The following is a 19,725-nucleotide window of genomic DNA, read 5'->3' as shown; positions in this document are numbered from 1 at the left end:
ACTTTACCCAAAAAATGAGAGACTAAATAAAATGAAGGGCGCGAGGGGGCGAATGGAGCGGCCCTGAAACCAACAGTGACGACACGTTTCCGCCGTCCAATCAGGCCTCGCTTCTCCCGGATGACGCGTCCTTCCTGCTGCGGCGTCTCCCACGCTGCGCGGAGCCGCCGGAGCAGAGACGGGCGGTGAGCAGAGACGCAGGTCAGGCTGGCGGCTTTACTGTCTTCTCTGACCCGGACTGGGCGAGCGACGCTGCTCGGGACTTCCCGGCCGTTTCCGTCGCCTCTGAAAGCGCCTGTCTGTGGTTTTCACCGCTTTACAGGGCTTTAAAGAGCGGGTCTGAGACGGGACGTGGCTTTAAGGCCCGGCGGTGTTCAGAGAGCTGTCCTGACTCTCATCCCGGTGTTGGTTTCATACCGAGCGCGTGTTGGTGCTCAACAGCTGGCCTCCACAAACATCTGGCCGGGGTTTAAACTGGGGTAACGGCGAAACCCCAAGCTGAAGTTGTGTTCAACAGTGCGCAAGAAATGCGCAGTGCTAGTTATCGTCATGAACACGGACAATAAACGCCGAGATTTCTCGCGGCTTTACTCGAACGAGGAGCTGTGATCTTCACGATATTTATACAGAGGCTTAAAACATTAGAGTATGTTGAAATGTGCGAGTGAGAGGACGTTTGTTCGTTCAGCGTTCAGTCTCCGCTCTGCGCGGTTTGTCTGAGCCTTTTATCCCTCTTGCGCATATTGGGCAGCACAGCGGGAGCAAAAGGCAGTGTTTACGCCATGGCGCCACGTTTATTTACTAGCAAGCAGAACGCAATCGCCTGATTGCCCTCACTGCGGAGATTAACACGTGGGAACGAGATCCTAATGCGTGGCCACCACTTAGTAAGGCGTGGGAGCGAGATCGCGGCTTACTAGGTCGTTGGCCATGCATTAGGACATCGTTCTCACGCCTTACTAAGACGTGGCCACGACTTAATCATCTCATTCCCACATCTCACTAAGTCGTGGCCACGCAATATTTTAATTTATACAGGATGTCACCGGCGGGGCTCCGTACTCACCCTTTAAACTGCACTCCTAGAAAGGTCCTTCAAGGGTTCTTCAGGAAAGAATATTAGCACTCAGAGAACCTGGTGCACGACTTAAGGGTTCTTTGCTTCGTGAAATTGTTCTTCAGACTGATGGAGAATCTGTTCTGTATGGTTCTATGTAGACCTTCATTGAAGCACCTTCTCTTATATCACGCTTGACATTGTAACAATAGCAGAACCCTTTTTGGTGTTATACAGAACATGTTCTCCATTAATCTGAAGAAATCTGCTCAACAGCTGGCCTACACAAACCTCTGGTCAGAGTCTCCTAAGAAAGATGGTTCTTCAAGGGTTCTTTAGTAAAGAAAATGGTTCTGTACAGAGCCAAGAACACTCAAAGAATCGTTTACATGATTAAAGTGTTTCTCAGATTGATAGAGAATGTGTTGAATATGTTTCTATATAATATCGTAGAACTCTTTGGAGCCATATAGAGCTCTTTTCAAAAAGGTTCCAATTAGAACCAAAAAGGTTATTTAAAGAACCATATATAGCACATTCTTCAACAATCTGAAGAACTCAAAGAACACTCAAAGAACCCTTTGCATGATTAAAGGGTTCTTTCAGTGTCCATGGTTCTATATAGAACCGTTTTCTTTACTAAAGAACCCGTGAAGGGCTCTCTTTTGTGAGAGTGTAGGGCTGGGCAGTGCGACCGTATAAATTCGTTATCATGATATAAAACGTCACGATGCTCTTTTCTGAACGTATCGTGTGCCGTCAGGACTCAAACGCTGACCAGCTGCATGTTTCATCATAAAGAGAGCAGAATTTGTCCCGTTTAACTGGATTTAGTGCAACAAAATAGTTTTATTCATAGTTTTTATAGCGTTATTTACGATGTAGCACTACTAATCAGAGAGTAAGAGGACAGAGGGCCACTGCTGGCCGGTTGATGGCGAAGCCAGCAGCCCTCTGGCTTTTTGCTCAGTGTTTTCCAGGGGTTGGCCCAACCCGGCCCGGCCCGGCCCGCTGGTGGTTAAGCAGAGTGTTGACAAAATGCCACTCGCTGCTGTCAGAAGAAAACCTCGTATCTCCATATTTGACGTTTTTCAGTTTTTGACAACACCTGTTGCTCTTTACATTGTGTGCAAACTTCATGATAAATGGACCAAAAGAAACGACCCAAAATTACTTGGAAAGACGTCTGGTTCCATTGACTTACACTCACCGGCCACTTTATTAGGTACATCGTTCAGTTGCTTATTAACACAAATAGTTAATCAGCCAATCACATGACCGCAACTCAATGCATTTAGGCATGTAGAGGTGGTCAAGACAACTTGCTGAAGTGCAGACCGGGCATCAGAATGGGGAAGAAAGGGGATTTAAGTGACTTTGAACGTGGCGTGGTTGTTGGTGCCAGACGGGCTGGTCTGAGTATTTCAGAAACTGCTGATCTACTGGGATTTTCACACACAACCATCTCTAGGGTTTACAGAGAACAGTCCAAAAAAGAGAAAATATCCAGTGCGCGGTCAGTTGTGTGGACGAAAATGCCTTGTTGATGTGAGAGGTCAGAGGAGAATGGGCAGACTGGTTCTAGATGATAGAAAGGCAACAGGAACTCAAATAAACAACCAGAATCTCTGAGGAACGTTTCCAACACCTTGTTGAAAGTATGACACGAAGAAGTAAGGCAGTTCTGAAGGCAAAAGGGTCCAACGTTTAACTAGCAACTAACTAGTGTACCTAATAAAGTGGCTGGTGAGTGTGTGTTAAAAGTAAAGTCATTTTTTCCTTCTCCTGTAAAGTTTAGCATTTTGGAGATACGAGGTTTTCTTCCGACAACAATTCATTTCTTTCTTTGGTCAACCTTTAGGTTAAGTGAGTCATTTTAACAGCAGTATCTTGAATAAAGCTGGTTATACTGCTGTAACCAATCTGGCAGCAACATTTTTCATAAATTATTTAAAATCAGGCCTGGTCATGAATTATTTTCTCTTAGTTGTTTGTAATTTAAAGATTAAATTAAGAGATTTTAAAAAGTTAGACCTGTATGCAGGACAGTGATCTGGGTGGTTCAAGGGTGGGCCAGCTGTGGTTAACAGTCAGCAGACTGATATATAATTCCTATCTGGGTGGGATTTAAATTAAAAATGTATTCATAGTTTTTCCGTGGTATATTTTTGAATGTAGCGCTTCTGATTCTTTTTGTTCAGATGCCTGAAAAATTAAATGGTATATCATGATAATTTCTTCAAAAAATGTTTGGCATATTGACGACCTCTAGTTTAAACGTCTGTATTGACAAACTAAAGAATTTTACAGCATGTACAAGTTATCGGTGTCCATTTCTTCTGCAGGTTCTGGTCAGGATGGGCAGAGGCTACACTGTTGAGGAGTCTGTGGAGAAATATCTCACCAGCCTCTCAGCAGCTGCTGGATCCTGCAAGACGGGACTTTTGATTGGCCAGGTGAGAAACCCGAGTCACGTTGTAGGAGTGCACAGATACACGTGTGTTTCTTTTTTTGAACTTCTTTTTATTTCCTTTTCATCAAGCGCGATCGTACAGTGCAGTCATATCTTCAAAGACACAAAACAGGACACACATGTATGTCTTGGGGGCAGGCCATGAATTTTGGCATCCTCTCATTGTCCATAAACAATTTCATTTACATATACAGACCTATATATCTACATACACTGAATTGCCAAATGTATTCACTCATCCTTCCAAATCACTGAATTCAGGTGTTCCAATCACTTCCATGGCCACAGGTGTATAAACCCAAGCCCCTAGACCTGCAGACGGCTTCTACAGACATTAGTGAAAGAATGGGTTGCTCTCAGGAGCTCAGTGAGTTCCAGCGTGGTACCGTGATCGGACGCCACCTGCGCAAGTCCAGTCGTGAAATTTCCTCACTACTAAATATTCCACAGTCAACTGTCAGTGGGATTATAACAAAATGGAAGTGATTGGGAACGACAGCAACTCAGCCACGAAGTGGTTGGTGGGGGGTGGGGTCTGATGTCTGATTGTCATTTCCTACATTTTCTGGTAATATTCCTAATTAAAAATAGGCTGGTTCTAACTTTCTAGGCATTTTTAAATTTCATTTTGTATGTTTTGCCAGTGTTCTGATAACTTCGGGGACAGTCCCCAAAATACGTGTGTATGGTCTCCTACTAGGCCACAGCCCCTCCAGCACCGATCAGAGGTGCCACTGAATTTTCTTGTGACAAGAGGAGTCCCAAAAAAGCTCGTCTTAACTTTCCATTCAAATTGGGCTGGCAATTGCTTTAAATCCCTCTCTGCATGATAATTCCTAGTTTTTATCAGAAATGATCATGCATCTCCAATTCCCATTTTTCTTTAATGTCCTTACTGTTGTCCCTAATTCTCCTTGTCTATGTGTGATATAACCTTCTTTTTAATAGTCCCCTTAATTATTAACATAGTGTTCTATATTGCATGGAGCATTATGTAATCTGTCCCATTCTTTGTGTGTCTTTAAGGAATGCCGATATACATGTATTTAAAATGTTAATTCAGAATAGTTGAACGGTTAAATGACTGATGAATAGTTCTCCCTCTTAACCTTCAGTGCTCAGCACAGAAGGACTTTGTGGTGCTGGCAGTGAAGACTCCTCACCGAGAGAGCGAAGGGGCCTCAGACAGCCGGAGAGTCTTAGGGCCGCTGGATGATATTGATGCAGATTGGGTGGCTGAGCATGCCAGGCAGGTGAGCAGCCAGTGAGAGCTGAACCTGCTACACCTGTTTTAGTGATGTCTCAGTGCTTTTACAGCCTCATTTTGCTCATCACAGGTTTCTCGGATGTTACCTGGAGGCGTGAACGTCCTCGGCTTGTTTCTGATCACCCCTCCTGAGCTCTCGAAAGAAGCACAAAACAAGCTGAAAGGGGTAAGAGCTCATTCAGCAGAGGATCACTGAAAGCAGTGTACCGTATAATTTTATTGTTTCTGAATTTTGAAGGTGGCTTAAAAGGTACTATTTAATGATCTGTGCAAAAGTCAAAGACCACCCTCTCATTTCTTTAATTCCCATTTCAAAAGTACAAGTTATAAATTTTTCTGGGTCTCCTAACAACCACCTGGAAGACCTGCTACACACCAAAACTGCCCCATCAGATAAACAGCACTTAAAGCTTTCGTCTCTGAGAGAGAGGAGAAAATCAAGCTGCTTCAGATCTGAAAACATCCACAGGTGTTTCTGTCCATCCTTCCACTGTGAGAAGACCACTCAGCGCTGTGGGTCTGAAAGCATGTGTAGCAGATCAAGAAGAGACTCACTGAGAAAAGGAGACGGACACATCAACCAAAGAAGCTGAACGATGGACTGACCTCAACACCACTGAATGGGTTTGATTACTTCAGAAAATCATCAACCAACTTCTAAGACTGAGCTTTGGAGGCGTGTCTGCGAAAAAGACTGGAAGCTGGAATAAAGGGAAAGAGTGACACAGGAAGTGCTGAACAATATGATATTATATTTAATTGTCGACGTTTCTGTCTATTTTTTTGTTAAATGTTTTCTTTTTTTCCCTAGTACTGAAAAATGAATGACTTTTTTTGGCTGTTTTGAACAAAAATTAAGTAAATGAAAGGTCTTTGACTTTTGCACAGTACTGTTAGTGAGAGTTCACCCAACTCAAACTTCTTAGTTTGTTTTGTTTTTGTTTTAATTAACTTTTACTTTTCCATGAAGTACATCGAACTGGCCTTCCACCCCAGCCCCCCCTGCAATCCAGGAGGATAAGCAGCTTAGAAAACGTGTGTGTGTGTGTTCTTTGAACTGTGTATGCTGGTGTGCTGTATAAATAAACCTTTCTTGCCTTCAGCTTATCTTTGCTGTGGATAAATGCATATCTAAGAGCAGACTGTGGGATCTGTCCGAGGATGACGTGACTGATCGCGTCACGCTGCATATCTGCTCCAAGACGAGGAAGTATCCTTCATACCGTAAAAGAAGAATAAAATATTCAGGATTCTTAGTCTTCTGTGAGTTTGCAGTTACCTGCTGTAAACACTGATGCTCCTCATCTGTGAAGAAGAGCAGCAAATTAAATATCATTGCCTCTCATTGGCCACTTTATTAGAAACACCTACCTTGTATTCCCACTTACTGGCCACTTTATTTGAACCATCTACCTTGTACCTCCACTCATTGGCCACTTTATTATGAACACCTTCCTTGTACCTCCATTCACTGGCCACTTTATTAGAAACAGCACAGTGGAGCTACAAGACAGGGGTTTCTGTAGCACTTAGTATACCGTCTGTTCTTTATGGTACATCACTGATTTTTATCCTGTACCATATTTCTGTAAATAATCGCTCCTTAATTTTACTGAACGCAGAGCTATCTGCAAAACATATGACGTAAAAGACCCCAAGGTAAGAGATCCTCGTCTGTTTATCGCCAACAGGTTTTATGTTGTTGACCAAGTAGTTGAAGGTTTGATGTATAACTGCTTAAGTCTTATTTAGCTTTTGTTTTGAAGTGTATTTGATTGGCACCTTACTTGCTGTTTTGGTGATCCTTGCCAGTTTGAAGTACCTTGAGATGATAATGTTGTGAAAGTGTCCTTTACAAACTAAATAGATTTTTAACTTGCCTTCTCCACTGTGGCTCTGCTTAATCCTGCACTACTCTGTGAATTCTCCTCTTTAGTGTTCAGCAAAACCAGCAGATTGGAAGTATTTGTCCTGCATCTCGTCCTCCTGGCCTGTGCTCACCTGCTCTGTGAAAGTGGATCTGCAGATCCCAGTGACTGAGTCATCATCAGAGAAGTGTATGAAGGTGAAGTTCAGTTACTCTGAGCTCAGAAAAACACACAACACTCTCAGCTTCTGGCCGTTCGGTGTCTACTATAATTATTCATTATCCAGTGTCTATTGTGAGTTATTTAATATTCACTATGAATTATTCTGGAAGTACTATGAATTATTTAGTATTTAGTATTAATTATTCAGTGTCTCCTCTCAATTATGCCATAACTACCCTGCATTTTCAGTATTTATTATGAATTATTCAGTATCCACTATGAATTATTCAGTGTTTTATGTGAATGATTTTACTGAATAATTCATAGTAGTTACTGTTATGAATTATTCAGTAACTACTTTGAATTATTCAGTATCCACTATAAATGATTCAGTATCCACTATAAATGATTCAGTATCCACTGTAAATGATTCAGTATCCTCTATAAATGATTCAGTATCCTCTATGTATTATTCAGTATCTCCTGTTAACTGCTCAGTATCTACGGTGAATGTTCAGTAGCTACTGAATTATCCAGTCTATTATGAATTATTCAATAACTACTATGAATTATTAGTATTTACTATGTATTATTTAGTATCTGTAAAGGAATTATTCAGTATATACTATGAATTATTCAGTATATACTATGAATTACTCTGTATCTTTTATGAATGATTAGAATGTACTTTATTATTTTTATTCTGTTTGGAATTATTTGGTATGTACTATGAATTATACAGTATCACTATGAATTATTTAGTGTCTTCTATGAATTAATCAGTATCTCCTGTGAATTTTCAGTATTTATTAGGAATTATGAGAGAGAGGAACTGAAGAGCAGGAGTCTTTGTTGTTAAATGTTTGTGTATTAATTCTAATGTTTAAAACAAATTAAAAATATGTGTTTCAGCATGGACTCGGGAGGTGGGCTAAACAGATTGAGGCTGGTCTTTGTCTCATTAATGGCAGACCTGCATCAGACGACTCAGAGCTGCTGTCAGGATCAGTGAGGAGCACTTCACTTGTTCTGCATGGTTTTATTCCATGACAGTTTGGTGACACCCGTTTCCCAAATGAAAAGATTAGATAGATAAAAAATCTCATGTGCAGTTTTCCAGTTTAGCAAACCCCCCCTCCTTATATTTGAGAGGAAAATGACGTACATTTAGTTTTTTAGCCAGACGATTGCTTAAACATAATCTAGCACTTTCATAAATGTTATTTTGAAAATGTTTTGGTTGTTTGTACTCATGGTGCCTGTTTGTTGTGACAGAAAAAGAGCACGAAGATGAGCCAGCAGGCGCTTCAGGTGCAGATTCTGGTCACAGAGGTGAGTAGAACACACAGTTAGGTGTGTGAGAGTCTTTCAGTGTTGATGCTATGTGTAAATGTCTGATGCAGGAGGATCCTGTTCAGAGGTGCAGTGCTGTGGTGCAGGCGAGCAGCGGGTCAGTGCATGTGAGAGGGACCGTTCACTGCAGAGCATACATCCACACCAACAAGCCCAGAACCAGACACGCTGCTCAGGTGTGATGTGTCTTTATGTTCCTTCTGCATCAATTTCAGGGGGAACACACACTCACAGAGCACTTTATTAGGAACACCTCCTTGTTTCTACTCTCACTGTCCATTTGATCAGCTCCACTTACTATATAGTTTCACTGTGTAGTTCTACAGTTACAGACTGTAGTCCATCTGTTTCTCTGATACTTTGTTACCCCCTTTTACCCTGTTCTTCAGTAGTCAGGACCCCCATGGACCCTCACAGAGCAGGTACTATTTGGGTGGTGGATCACACTCAGCACTGCAGTAACACTGACGTGGTGGTGGTGTGTTAATGTGTGTTATGCTGATATGAGTGGATCAGACACAGCAGTGCTGCTGGAGTTTTTAAACACTGTGTCCACTCACTGTCCACTCTATTAGACACTCCCACCTTGTCAGTCCACCTTATAGATGTAAGGTTAGAGACGACAGCTCATCTGCTGCTGCACAGTTTGTATTGGTCATCCTCTAGTCCTTCATCAGTGGTCACAGGACGCTGCCCACAGGACTATTCTCAGTCCAGCAGCGACACTGAGGTGTTTAAAAACTCCAGCAACACTGCTGTGTCTGATCCACTCAGACCAGCACAACACACACTAACACCCCACCACCACGTCAGTGTTACTGCAGTGCTGAGAATGACCCACCACCCAAATAGTACCTGCTCTGTGGGGGTCCTGACCACTGAAAAACAGGGTGACAAAGAGAAAGAGATGGATGACAGTCTTTAACTGTAGAACTACAAGGTGCTCCTCATCTACTTAGGAAGTGTATATTACAATAACAATAATATTGAATTTTATTTTATTTCTTCCATCAAAATGTAGTTCAAAAAATTGGGAAAGTTGGTTTAGGAGCAGTGAAATGTGTGGAATTTGACCCACTGATGTCCCACTCTTCTTCTCAATCAGATGAGTAGATGACAGCAAGTCATTATCTTCTATAGTACGTGCATTTTTGTGTCATGTACTTGGTCTGTATGTTGCCTTGTTTGCCTTTAATACAGCGGTCAGTACATTTCATTACTGACTGGGTGCCTTCATGATTTAATACATCCTGCAAATGACAAGTCTGCAGATATGCTCAGAATCTGTGACCTAATAATAAATAAACCCCTTCAGTTCTGTCATGCGGGTTATACGTGCATGAGTAATGCATTTTTATTGCTTTATAGGCTATTAAGAGGGACGTAGTGAACACGGTATCAAACCGAGTGGAGATGCTTCTGGAGGATCTGCAGATGAATGAAGGAGGTAACAAGTGCACAGCTCATTCACTTTAAAAATTCAGTGGAATATTAGGCTGAAAACATCCAGGATAAACCATAAAATGATGCGTGACCAATAACTTTAAAAGAATTTGTTGAAACTAGGCACTAGATGGCGCCACTACCATTTACAATGGTTCACTGTAGAGAACCTTACTTACTCCAATTCCTTTGCAGTGGTGGTGATAGAAACCAGGGGTTGCCATGACTACAATACAACTATAGACATTTTATTTACAAAACCACAAGTGAACCTACACAAATTTCTATCTGTAAAGTTAATAATAAAAAAAAAAAACTATCATAAAACAAGGTCTCAGACTTCAGGCAGTGTGTTCCTAACCATTTTATGCAATGACATTGTATGAGGGAGCTTTTAGAGGTTGACGTCTGGTTCCTATCATCACCACTGTGACCAATTCTGACCCCAGAACAGATCATTTCTCATCAGACCATTCTCAGTGTTTACATCTTAAACATTTATTCATTTTATGAACAGCACCTTGTACTGCCACTCATTGGCCATTTTATTAGAAACACCACCTTGTACTTCTATATGGGAGCACTTCTATACTTGCCAAATAAATATATGTTTACGTATCATTCCAATAATATGGCAGTATCAAATTTACAAAGCTGAAATGAAAAAGCTGGAGCTTAAAGTTCCACTTTAAGAAGTAAATAGATTCCCTTCCACGTTAAAGTGATATTTTGTCATATTTTACTTGGCAGGTCCTGCCAGTGAGCAGCAGGATCTTCCTCGGCGAGTGTTTGCCCCTCTGCCCGGCTCCGGCCTGACCGTATGTGACTACATGTTCCCGGACGAGACTGCCGCAGACGTAGCTGAGAGGCTCAAAGAGATGCTGGACTGGGAATCGGCCGAGGAGGACATAGACACCAGTGTGGAGTCTCCAGGTAATTTCTAATGGAGGTAGTAGTTATTTTGATCAGAGGGTGAAGCCAAAGAGAGTAATAGTAAACAATGTTGTGCAAGTTACTGGAAATTAGTAGTTACAGTTACTAGTTACAGGTCCTAGTTACTTCTTTCAAAAGTAATTGAATTACTTTACCAATTACTGCATATAGAAGTAATTAGTTACTGAGGTAACTTAAACAAAAGTAACTTTTGTGTTACTTCTAAATGCTGATATAGGTTGCATGTCTTTGGAAAAACACACCAGTCAGTCCATTTGGTTGTGCCTGGTTCACAGACTGTGCAGACGAGCCTTGGCTGTTTGGAAGGAAGGGATTCTTGTTCAGCTGCGCTAACATTGGGGTCTTTCGTGAGCTTTGTAGAGGCATGTTGTTCTACTAGGTGCTTCAGAAGATTAGAGTTAGGCCCAATCCCATTTCACTCCTCGCCCCTACCACTTTTCCCTCTGTTTTTCGCGTTCACGTCTAGGGTTAGGGTGTCCCGATTTTTGTTGAGATAGAGGAGGGGTAGGGCGAAGTGTTGGGGCTACGTGACCCTCCAAATGGAGGTTTTTCAGAGGCTCACTCCAAACATGAGAAAATATGAGAAAAACAAAGAAAAACAAAGAAAAACCAGCAAGATGGCTGCACAAGCAACCAAAGAAACCCACAAATGTGAGAATTTTCTCAGTTAAAAATTATGATAACCACTGTTTTATCTTAGTTTAATGTCGTTTCAGTGTATTTTTGATCATTTTCTCCATAACAAGCAAAAAAATTTGATAATAGCTCGCCAATGTCTCGGTACCTAGCTAACTTTCCCGTTCCACCTTAAATAGTCCAGCAGTTCTGGCGCCTGAAGCACCAGGATGTAACTGCTCCACCATTTAAGGTGGAATGGGAAAATTTAAACAAGAATCTGGAGAATATCTGACTTCAGCTGCATATCACTGAAGGATTAGGGTGGGTGATAATAAATAATTGCCCCTCTCTTTGAAGGCTTATGATCCCTAAATGTTGTAACTAAAGCCCAGCAGTGAGAAGCTGAAATTTACCCTCCTCTGCTGTCACTGCAGACTAGCCGGGTCGCCTACAGAGCAGCGCTGGTAGCTATTAATGAAGTGATGCTCATTTTATTTGAGGCTCCCATTTTGTGGGGCAAGATTTCAACCGCAATGGGATTGGGCCTTGAAGTCATAGCAAAATAGCCTGTTTAATCCTAAGGGATAAAGAGAGGTTCTAAAGGGTGAAGTAAACAGGACTGTAGGATATCGGCCCTTTAAGGTCCTAGAGGGGCGTGTCTAGAGGGGTTTTTACAGAGAATGATATTACACAGTCATCTTATAGCCAGCTGTCATCACTCCTACTCCCTTCCTCAAATTTTAAGTGCTGTGCTAATGTTGACTGTGCACCCTGTTTAAACCGGTTTGAGCAAAACCTTACAGGCACATAGTTTTTACCCACTAAAGACAGGATATGCTGTTAGCCCCTGGCCATACAATAATCCGCCTCTGTAATAACGAAAGAAAAGAGCAGTGGAGCTTTCTGTTCAGTAATTGTTTGTTTCAGCATGTCGCTCTGCGTCTGTTTTGGAAGCTGATGAAGGGCGTGATGATGGAGCCGCTCAGGATGTGCCAATAGAATCCATGACTGAACCAGTGAAGCAGCAGAAAACTTCACAGTACTATGCTGGTACGTTGAAAGAAATAATGACTGCAGTAACAGTAAACCTTTCCGCAACACAACAGCTCACCAATTTCTTTACATTTCTGCGCAATTAAATAGTTAAGATGGTGATAGGAACCAGATGTCCAGCCCTAAAAGCTCCCTTTCGGAAAGCTGTTACATGAAATGGATTCCTGAGACATTGTTTTATGATAGTTTTGAGAGGGCTTTGGCCAAAAAAATATTTTTAAAAACCCGTTTATAGCGTGGGGGTCCGTGCAGGGTGCCGTGAGGCAAGATAGTCCCCAGAGAAAGCCTGTTTTCTCCGATTTTCCACTATTTTATCCTCACCAACATCACAGATAAAACTCAGAAGACAAGAGTAGGGTCACTGGATAGTAAATGAAAAGGATGCTTATAGTGCAGACATTGGGTCCCCTGGTTCCTATCACCACCACATCTGTGAGGAAATCCTTACAATGAACTATTTCACACCAGAACACTTTGAACGACTTTGCTTACATCTCAGACACCTATACTGAAAATTTGAAAAATGGGTGGATGTTCACTTGATTGTCTCACAACAGCATTGAATGAATGAAATGAACGCGAGAGCAGATTCAGCTCGGAGTGTCCATTTTTTTTCCTCGAATGTAAAGAATGATCTGTTTTCTTTTCTTTTCGTTTGTTTCATCTTATTTTGTTTTACGTCATCTTTTGATTCAGGTAGCTTGTAGTGAAGTGCACACTGAATCTCATTGTGCTTGTACCATGACGGTAAAAGGATCCATGTTCATGTTGTTGTTGTTAGTGTTTTTAAATCCTGCCCATTCACTTTTTCTCATCACTTCCAAGTGGCAGGCCATTGTAATGAGTTACAGACGGTGAGTCATGTTAATGATGGGTTTGTTCCATGACTGAGAGCGTGTCTTCAAGTTCCTGGAGCCCTTTTCACGCGACTCTCCCTCATTCATCACTCACTGACTGTCTCTCTCTCTCTCTCTCTCTCTCTCTCTCTCTCTCTCTCTCTCTCTCTCTCTCTCTCTCTCTCTCTCTCCATCTCCCCCCCCCCCCCCCCCCACCTCAGGTGTGGCCGTGGCAGCTGCCGTCGCTCTCCTCGCCACAGCAACATCCCTGCTCTATCTAAACGAGTAACCATGAGGATGCTCACAAACAAGAAGCTGTTCATTTCAATTTAATTTGGGCAGAATCTCAGACAGCTCCCTGCTCCCTATGTAGTGCACTACATAGGTCATGAAATAATGTGGCTGCTTACACATCGCTGCTGTCGGAAGAAATTTTTGTATCTCCATTTTTGATGTTTTTCAGTTTTTTACATAATTTGAAAGTAGCTGTTGCCTATTAGATGGTGTGTAAATTTCATGGTGAATGGACTCAAAGAAATGACCCAAAATGATTTGGAAAAAAATCTCTTTCCATTGACTTACATTAAAAGTAAAGTAGGTTTTTTCCTTCTCCTGTAAAGTTCTCATTTTGCAGATATGATACATTTTCTTCAGACAACAGCGATATAAAGCATACGCAATACATTTCTTAAGTGCTTAGTGGATAAAGGTACCTCAGCTAAGATCTATACTTAAGCTCATTGCATTAAAAGGCCTTAACTGCTCTAATATGCTGTGGGCAACTTAAACTCCCAAAGTAGTTTTATACTTACTACTTAAACATTTCCCCCTAGTGTATTTATGCAGTTACTTAAAGGGGAATTCCACCACTTTTTGAAAATTAATGAGTGAGTCAGTCATTGAGATTCAGAGTGGTTTGGTGGGAAATGGTTGGTTGTAGAGACTCAGATGTGGTTCATTGTAGAGAACCTTACTGACTCCAATTTCTTTGCAGTGGTGGTGCTAGGAACCAGGGGTTGCCATGACTACACATATAGACATTTTCTTTACCATCCAGATCCACCAGAGAACCTACACGTGTCTTCTGAGTGTTTGTATGGAACGTTGATGCTGGTCAAAGAGTAGAAAACTTTTTTTTTTTTTCCAGTTTTCCTTTGGGACTATTTTTGCTCATAATGCCCTGCATGTATCCCTCTGCCATGAGTTGATTAACATAAACATATTACAATACATTTTATACCAAAACTTTATCACAAAACTATCATAAAACAATGTCTCAGGCATCAGGCAGTGAATTCATAACCTCTTCATTTAATAACTTTCTGTGAGCTTTTAGAGGTGGACGTCTGGTTCCTATCACCACCACTATGAACAGTTCTGGCTGAGCATTTCATTCCACACCACTCTAAATGACTCTGTTTACATCTTAACTATTTAATTACGCAGAGATTTTGCTGGAATTCTTCTGTAAGATCAGAATTCACTTAAGAAGGTCTTTCCAAGTGGCTTCTGCTTCCAGACATTGGGCCTCATTCTCTAATATCTTCCTCGGTTTGTTCTTAAATGTGTTCTTGAGGAAGGTACTAAGAGAAAGTCTATGTCAGATTTGTGACAGGTTCTTAAACCTCAGAACTGTTTTCACCTTTATGCTCCTGAGTTTGTAGATTCTGTTCTGACCCAAGAACAAACTCCCAGTAAGAAAACACTGGTGAACGTCAGGATCTTCGTGAAAACTGCGTACATGGGTTCAAGAAGGAATTTCTTCTTAAGAACGGTTAGTGAATAAGGACCATTGCATTGTATGTCTAATAGAGAGCTACATGACTCCCTGTTGGACTTGCACTAACATTCCATAGTTTGGAATCACCACATCTCTGGAATCCCAGTTTTCCTTAATATGGGAACAGTTTTGTTTCCGGAGTATTGTACAAAATTATTCTGATATGATGGCAGTACTCTACTCCGTTATGTTCAAATAAAGCTGTTTAAAGTAAAGGGAATTCTGGAATGATAAGCATAACTGAAGATAATTCCATAATGATTCAGAAAGCTGTATTACATTTCGGGATTAAATAAATAAACTATAATCTAGAATGCTTCATATCTGCAAAGTGGTGATCAGATTTTGAGCTGGATAACTCAAGAAAGTACCATAAATAGATAATTACAGTATATTATTTATCATTTAATGATAGTTTGGAAAAAATTTAATATTGAGGCTCCGTTCACATTACCAGGCTGACGTGGCACAAATCAGATTTTTTGTCCTAATGTGACTCAGATCTGATGTTTTCAGGGCTGTGTGGACACAAATCTGATATTTTCAAATCTGACTGGAGCCACTTTCATACACTCTCAGAAAGGGTAAAGGTAGTAAACTGTCACTGGGGCAGTTCACCTTTTGTCACTGGGATGGTTCCCTCAAGGCTCCATCTCAGTACCTTTAGTCAGGGAACATAACTGAACCATAATCCACTGAAATGATGTGTTCTAAGCTGTACTGACTCCACACACCCCGCCTCGCCTCCAGGCTTTTATTCTACTGTTCTGTTTTAAAACATGCGGATATGAAAAGGTACAAATACCAACTTTTCACCTGGAGAAACTGATTTAAGGTTCATAATCAGACCTTAAAACCACTGCTGGAGCTTTGAAGGTACATTTACATTGTTTGTACCTTGATGAACGAAAAATGTTCCTGAACAGAACCTTCATTTCTAACAGTGTATGGCCACGTTCACATTACCAGGTTGAAGTGGCACAAATCCTATTTTTTGATCTAATGTGTCTCAGATCTGGTGTTTTCAAGGCTGTGTGGACACAAATCTGATCCTTGAATCCAGTCTGACTGAGTCACGTTCATATGTTGTCCTAAATCAGATAAGTATCCGATTTGTGGCCATGTGACCTTAATGTGATGCTCAGATTAGAATTCATGTGCTTTTATTCCACTGTGCGTGACCATCATTCAGCGTTACTATGACAACAGCGCCGAACAGAAGTTAAAGCCTGTAAACGGTGGAAAAGCAGCTTCTCTCACCTTTTTCTCCTTCGTCTGGCTCTAATAATGAAGCTGAGAGCTGATCAGAGTTAATGATCTTCTCAGTGAAGCTCGTTCTGCTTGTTAGTTTGTGCTGATGATGCAGTGATTCAGTCACGTGACGTTACTGAGTAGGATGAGCTCATGAGGGTCATTTCAGGCCGGTTCATCACATTAATGACAGATTTAAGTCACTTACCTAAACGAATGTGAACCATCATGTCCGAGAGATTGGATTTGAGCAACGAGGCTTGTAATGTGAACGTAGCCTCAGTCGTGGTCAGTTCACACGTGCTGGCTAGGCCTCCCCTAACATGCATCATATTTCATGACCTACATAGTGCACTACAAAAGGAGTATGGAGCTGTTTGGGATTCAGCCAAAATGACTTGTTGACGGTTGTATTTGTGAAATAAACTCATTACTCACTTCATAGTGTGTAGCAGCGTGATGTTCCACTGAATACTAGGCAGTGAGATTTCCTTAGCTGTGCTGAGTTTAAACCAGTTGTCTCTGAGCTGTGGGCTGCGTTATCATCCTGACCTCACTAAGGTCTGTAAACGGTGCGGCTTTCCGAACTCTTCACCTTCTTCTTGCTGAGTCATCCTCTGAGCTGATGTTTATGACTCTGCTCTGCTCCTCAGTCGTGTAGAGTTATCGGAAAAATGCATTAAATATTTACATGTGTTGCAAAACATATACAGTCTGCTTTTATACTGCGTGCTCTTGAAGGGCCCATATCATGGAAAATTAACTGTTTATTTTAAATGAAATTTGGATGAAGTATGTGATTACAGCATCCTTGTGTTTGTGAAAGGTGCTGTATAAATGAAATGTATTATTATTGTTATTATAATTATTATTGTAATAATAATAATAATTATTATTATTATTAAGATTATTATTATGATCACTGTTACAGTTTCAGAACGTACTGTCCAGTCCATACAGTCCATATATGGAAACAAACAAAACCGCTCACTTTGAAGTCAGTTTTTTGTTTGCATACAGTTGTGTGGAGGCCCCCGGCTCCATGTTTTGTTCATTTTTTAGGTGAAAATAAGTAAAATATCCTCTACAGAGACACATTTCTGCAGATTTTATTGCACAATTACTGTTTATATGATAAACATTTTGAAAGGCCTGTGCAAAAGCTATGGCATATTTTGCGCTGTATGTTTTGTCTTTTTCCAATATGTTCAACTATGTAAATACATAGAAATTGTGCAGAGAAAAATCACATTTACGTGTGGTGTTCTAGAGGATGTGTTAACTTAAAGTTGTGGCACATTTCATTTATATGTGTCATTTTTTCTCCTACTATGTTGGGAAAAAAATGAGTGTTTCAGCCTGGGCTGCCTTTTGAGCAAGGCGCAATACAGAACAGCCAATCAGAACAAAGCTCATTTACATATTTCAATCTTAAAGTTACAGTAGCAAATACTGCCTGTTGAAAGGCTGACCATGTAAATATGAATGGCTGGTTTTTGTAAGAAGAATGTAGGATACGGGCCCTTTAACAATAAAGGTGTAATAAGGGTTCTCTGGGGCGATGCCATTGAAGAAGCTTTTTAAAGGGAACCTTTTTAAACCTCTTAAAGATTGAAGAACCTCTACATAATGGATACCAATTACATTTTTGTTCCAGGCAGGGAACCTGGGTCTGTTCTGTTTGCTCTTAATTGTTCAGGAGCATCATTTATATTTAATAATGGCGATGATGATAAGGATAATAACAGCTTGGCTGTTGTAACTGGCTGTAATGTTCAGTGAATCAGTGCTGTCTCATTGTGTCACACACACACACACACACTGATACTCTACTCTCTGATCTGTCTCATGCTTTATAGGCATGTTTGGACAAGGGTGCGTCTTCAATTAAACCAGCCTGTCGTTTCAGATCCTGGCTTTCTTGTTTAGGTCAGTTACTTTAGGACACTTTACCTCTGATCTTCAGTGGGAGGAAGAAACATGTCAGGACAACAATACATAAATGCGGCCACCCACGAAGAGCTCTTAGTCTCTTAGTCAGATGGAATTTATTCACAGAGCACAGATGTTTTTACATCATTTTAGTTATATGTTAATCCTTCCGCTTGAGGATGCCCCACAGGTGCACAATTGCGTTTAGGTCTGGAGACATATTTGGCCAGTCCATCACTTTTAGCTTCAGTAAGGAAGTTGTCATCTTGGAGGTGTGTTTGGGGTCATTATCGTGTTGGAAAACTGCCATGTGGTGCAGTTTCCTTACCAGGGCACCGATACACATGCTGGACACCATCTGAGCCAAACAAGTTTATCTTGGTCTCATCAGACCACACGACATGGTTCCAGTAATCCATGTCCTTGCTTTCTTGTGCGTCAGGCTTCCTTCTGGGATGACGGCCATGCAGACAGAGTTGATGCATTATGCAGCGTATGGTCTGAGCGCTGACAGACTGACCTCCCACTTCTTCAACCTGTGCAGCAATGCTGGCAGCACTCATGTATCTGTTTTTTGAAGCCAACCTCTGGATATGATGCTGAACACGTAGACTCAGCTTCTCTGGTCGACCCTGGTGAGGCCTGTTCCGGTTGGAACCTGTCCTAGGAAACCACTGTATGACCTTGGCCATTGTGCTATAGCTCAGTTTCAGGGTGTTAGCAATCTTCTTATAGCTTAGGCTGTCTTTGTGGAGAACAATTTTATTTCTCAAATATCCAGTGGCCAGTATGAGTGAAATGTACCCATCCACCCATCCATCCATCCATTTTCTAAGCCGCTTCTCCGTCAGGGTCATGGGGGGGTGCTGGAGCCTATCCCAGCAGTCATCGGGCAGAAGGCAGGATACACCCTGGACAGGTCGCCAGTCCATTGCAGGGCAGACAGACAGACACAGACAGTCACTCACACACCCAGGGGCAATTTAGCATGTCCAATTGGCCTGACTGCATGTCTTTGGACTGTGAGAGGAAACCGGAGAACCCGGAGGAAACCCACACAGACATGCCGCTGGACATTTTTGAAATGTACCTAAAACACCAAATTTAACAGCCCTGCTCCCCATTCACACCTGGAACCTTGTAACTCTAACGAGTCACATGACGACACAATTGGGCACAATTTGGACATGTTCACTGTGAGGTGTTCTTTTCCACAGACAGTAAATCTACTGCTATACAAGCTGCACACTGACTAAGTTATATCCAAGCTTCACTTCTATAGTGTTATATATGTATGTATAATACATATTTATATGTAATATGTGTATATGTTGTAATATATATATATATATATATATATATATATATATATATATATATATATATATGAATAACTTAACCCATCACAGAACACACTTCTGTGCATACATTTTTTTCAAAAAACAATAAAAATCTCTCTGTCAACATATAATATATTGTCTTTGTACTATTTTCAATTAAAAATAGGATTTAAATTATTTGCACATCATTGTATTTTGTTTTTATTTAGGTTTTGTACAACATCCCAACTTTTTTGGAAACAAGGTTGTAAATAAAATATGCTTTTGGAGAAAAATGCCACAAATAAATTAGTTCTCTGCAGAGAACAAATCAACAGAAATATAATTTGGCCAGGGGT

General features: G+C 41.1%; 1 protein-coding gene across 2 annotated transcripts; it reads left to right on the top strand.

The window, feature by feature from the left end:
- The first annotated feature begins 170 nt into the window (after window positions 1-170).
- Window positions 171-13,620, top strand: odr4 (odr-4 GPCR localization factor homolog). 2 transcript variants are annotated; one of them, XM_017704134.2, is made up of 14 exons: window positions 171-201; window positions 3,403-3,513; window positions 4,646-4,783; window positions 4,868-4,963; window positions 5,901-6,007; window positions 6,420-6,456; window positions 6,734-6,862; window positions 7,740-7,835; window positions 8,103-8,159; window positions 8,231-8,356; window positions 9,549-9,627; window positions 10,374-10,556; window positions 12,150-12,245; window positions 13,306-13,620. In XM_017704134.2, exons 2-14 carry the CDS (start codon window positions 3,415-3,417, stop codon window positions 13,371-13,373), a joined length of 1,311 nt encoding a protein of 436 aa, XP_017559623.1. In that variant the 5' UTR covers window positions 171-201; window positions 3,403-3,414; the 3' UTR covers window positions 13,374-13,620. The 2 variants fall into 2 exon arrangements, with proteins under 2 accessions (XP_017559623.1, XP_017559621.1); XM_017704132.2 differs by having other exon boundaries at window positions 12,123-12,245.
- Window positions 13,621-19,725: the final 6,105 nt, after the last annotated feature.

The sequence above is a fragment of the Pygocentrus nattereri genome, chromosome 17 (assembly GCF_015220715.1).
Source record: "Pygocentrus nattereri isolate fPygNat1 chromosome 17, fPygNat1.pri, whole genome shotgun sequence".
Taxonomy (NCBI): Eukaryota; Metazoa; Chordata; class Actinopteri; order Characiformes; family Serrasalmidae; genus Pygocentrus; species Pygocentrus nattereri.
The sequence above is the reverse complement of the archived record's forward strand: the minus strand, read 5'-3'. Positions and strand labels throughout refer to the sequence as shown.

Excerpts from the sequence above, each read along its gene's own strand:
- odr4 (XM_017704132.2), top strand. The coding sequence starts at position 3,415 with ATGGGCAGAGGCTACACTGTTGAGGAGTCTGTGGAGAAATATCTCACC. Across the intron at positions 4,964-5,900 it reads CACAAAACAAGCTGAAAGGG|CTTATCTTTGCTGTGGATAA; the intron begins GTAAGAGCTCAT and ends TCTTGCCTTCAG. Across the intron at positions 12,246-13,305 it reads AACTTCACAGTACTATGCTG|GTGTGGCCGTGGCAGCTGCC; the intron begins GTACGTTGAAAG and ends CCCCCACCTCAG.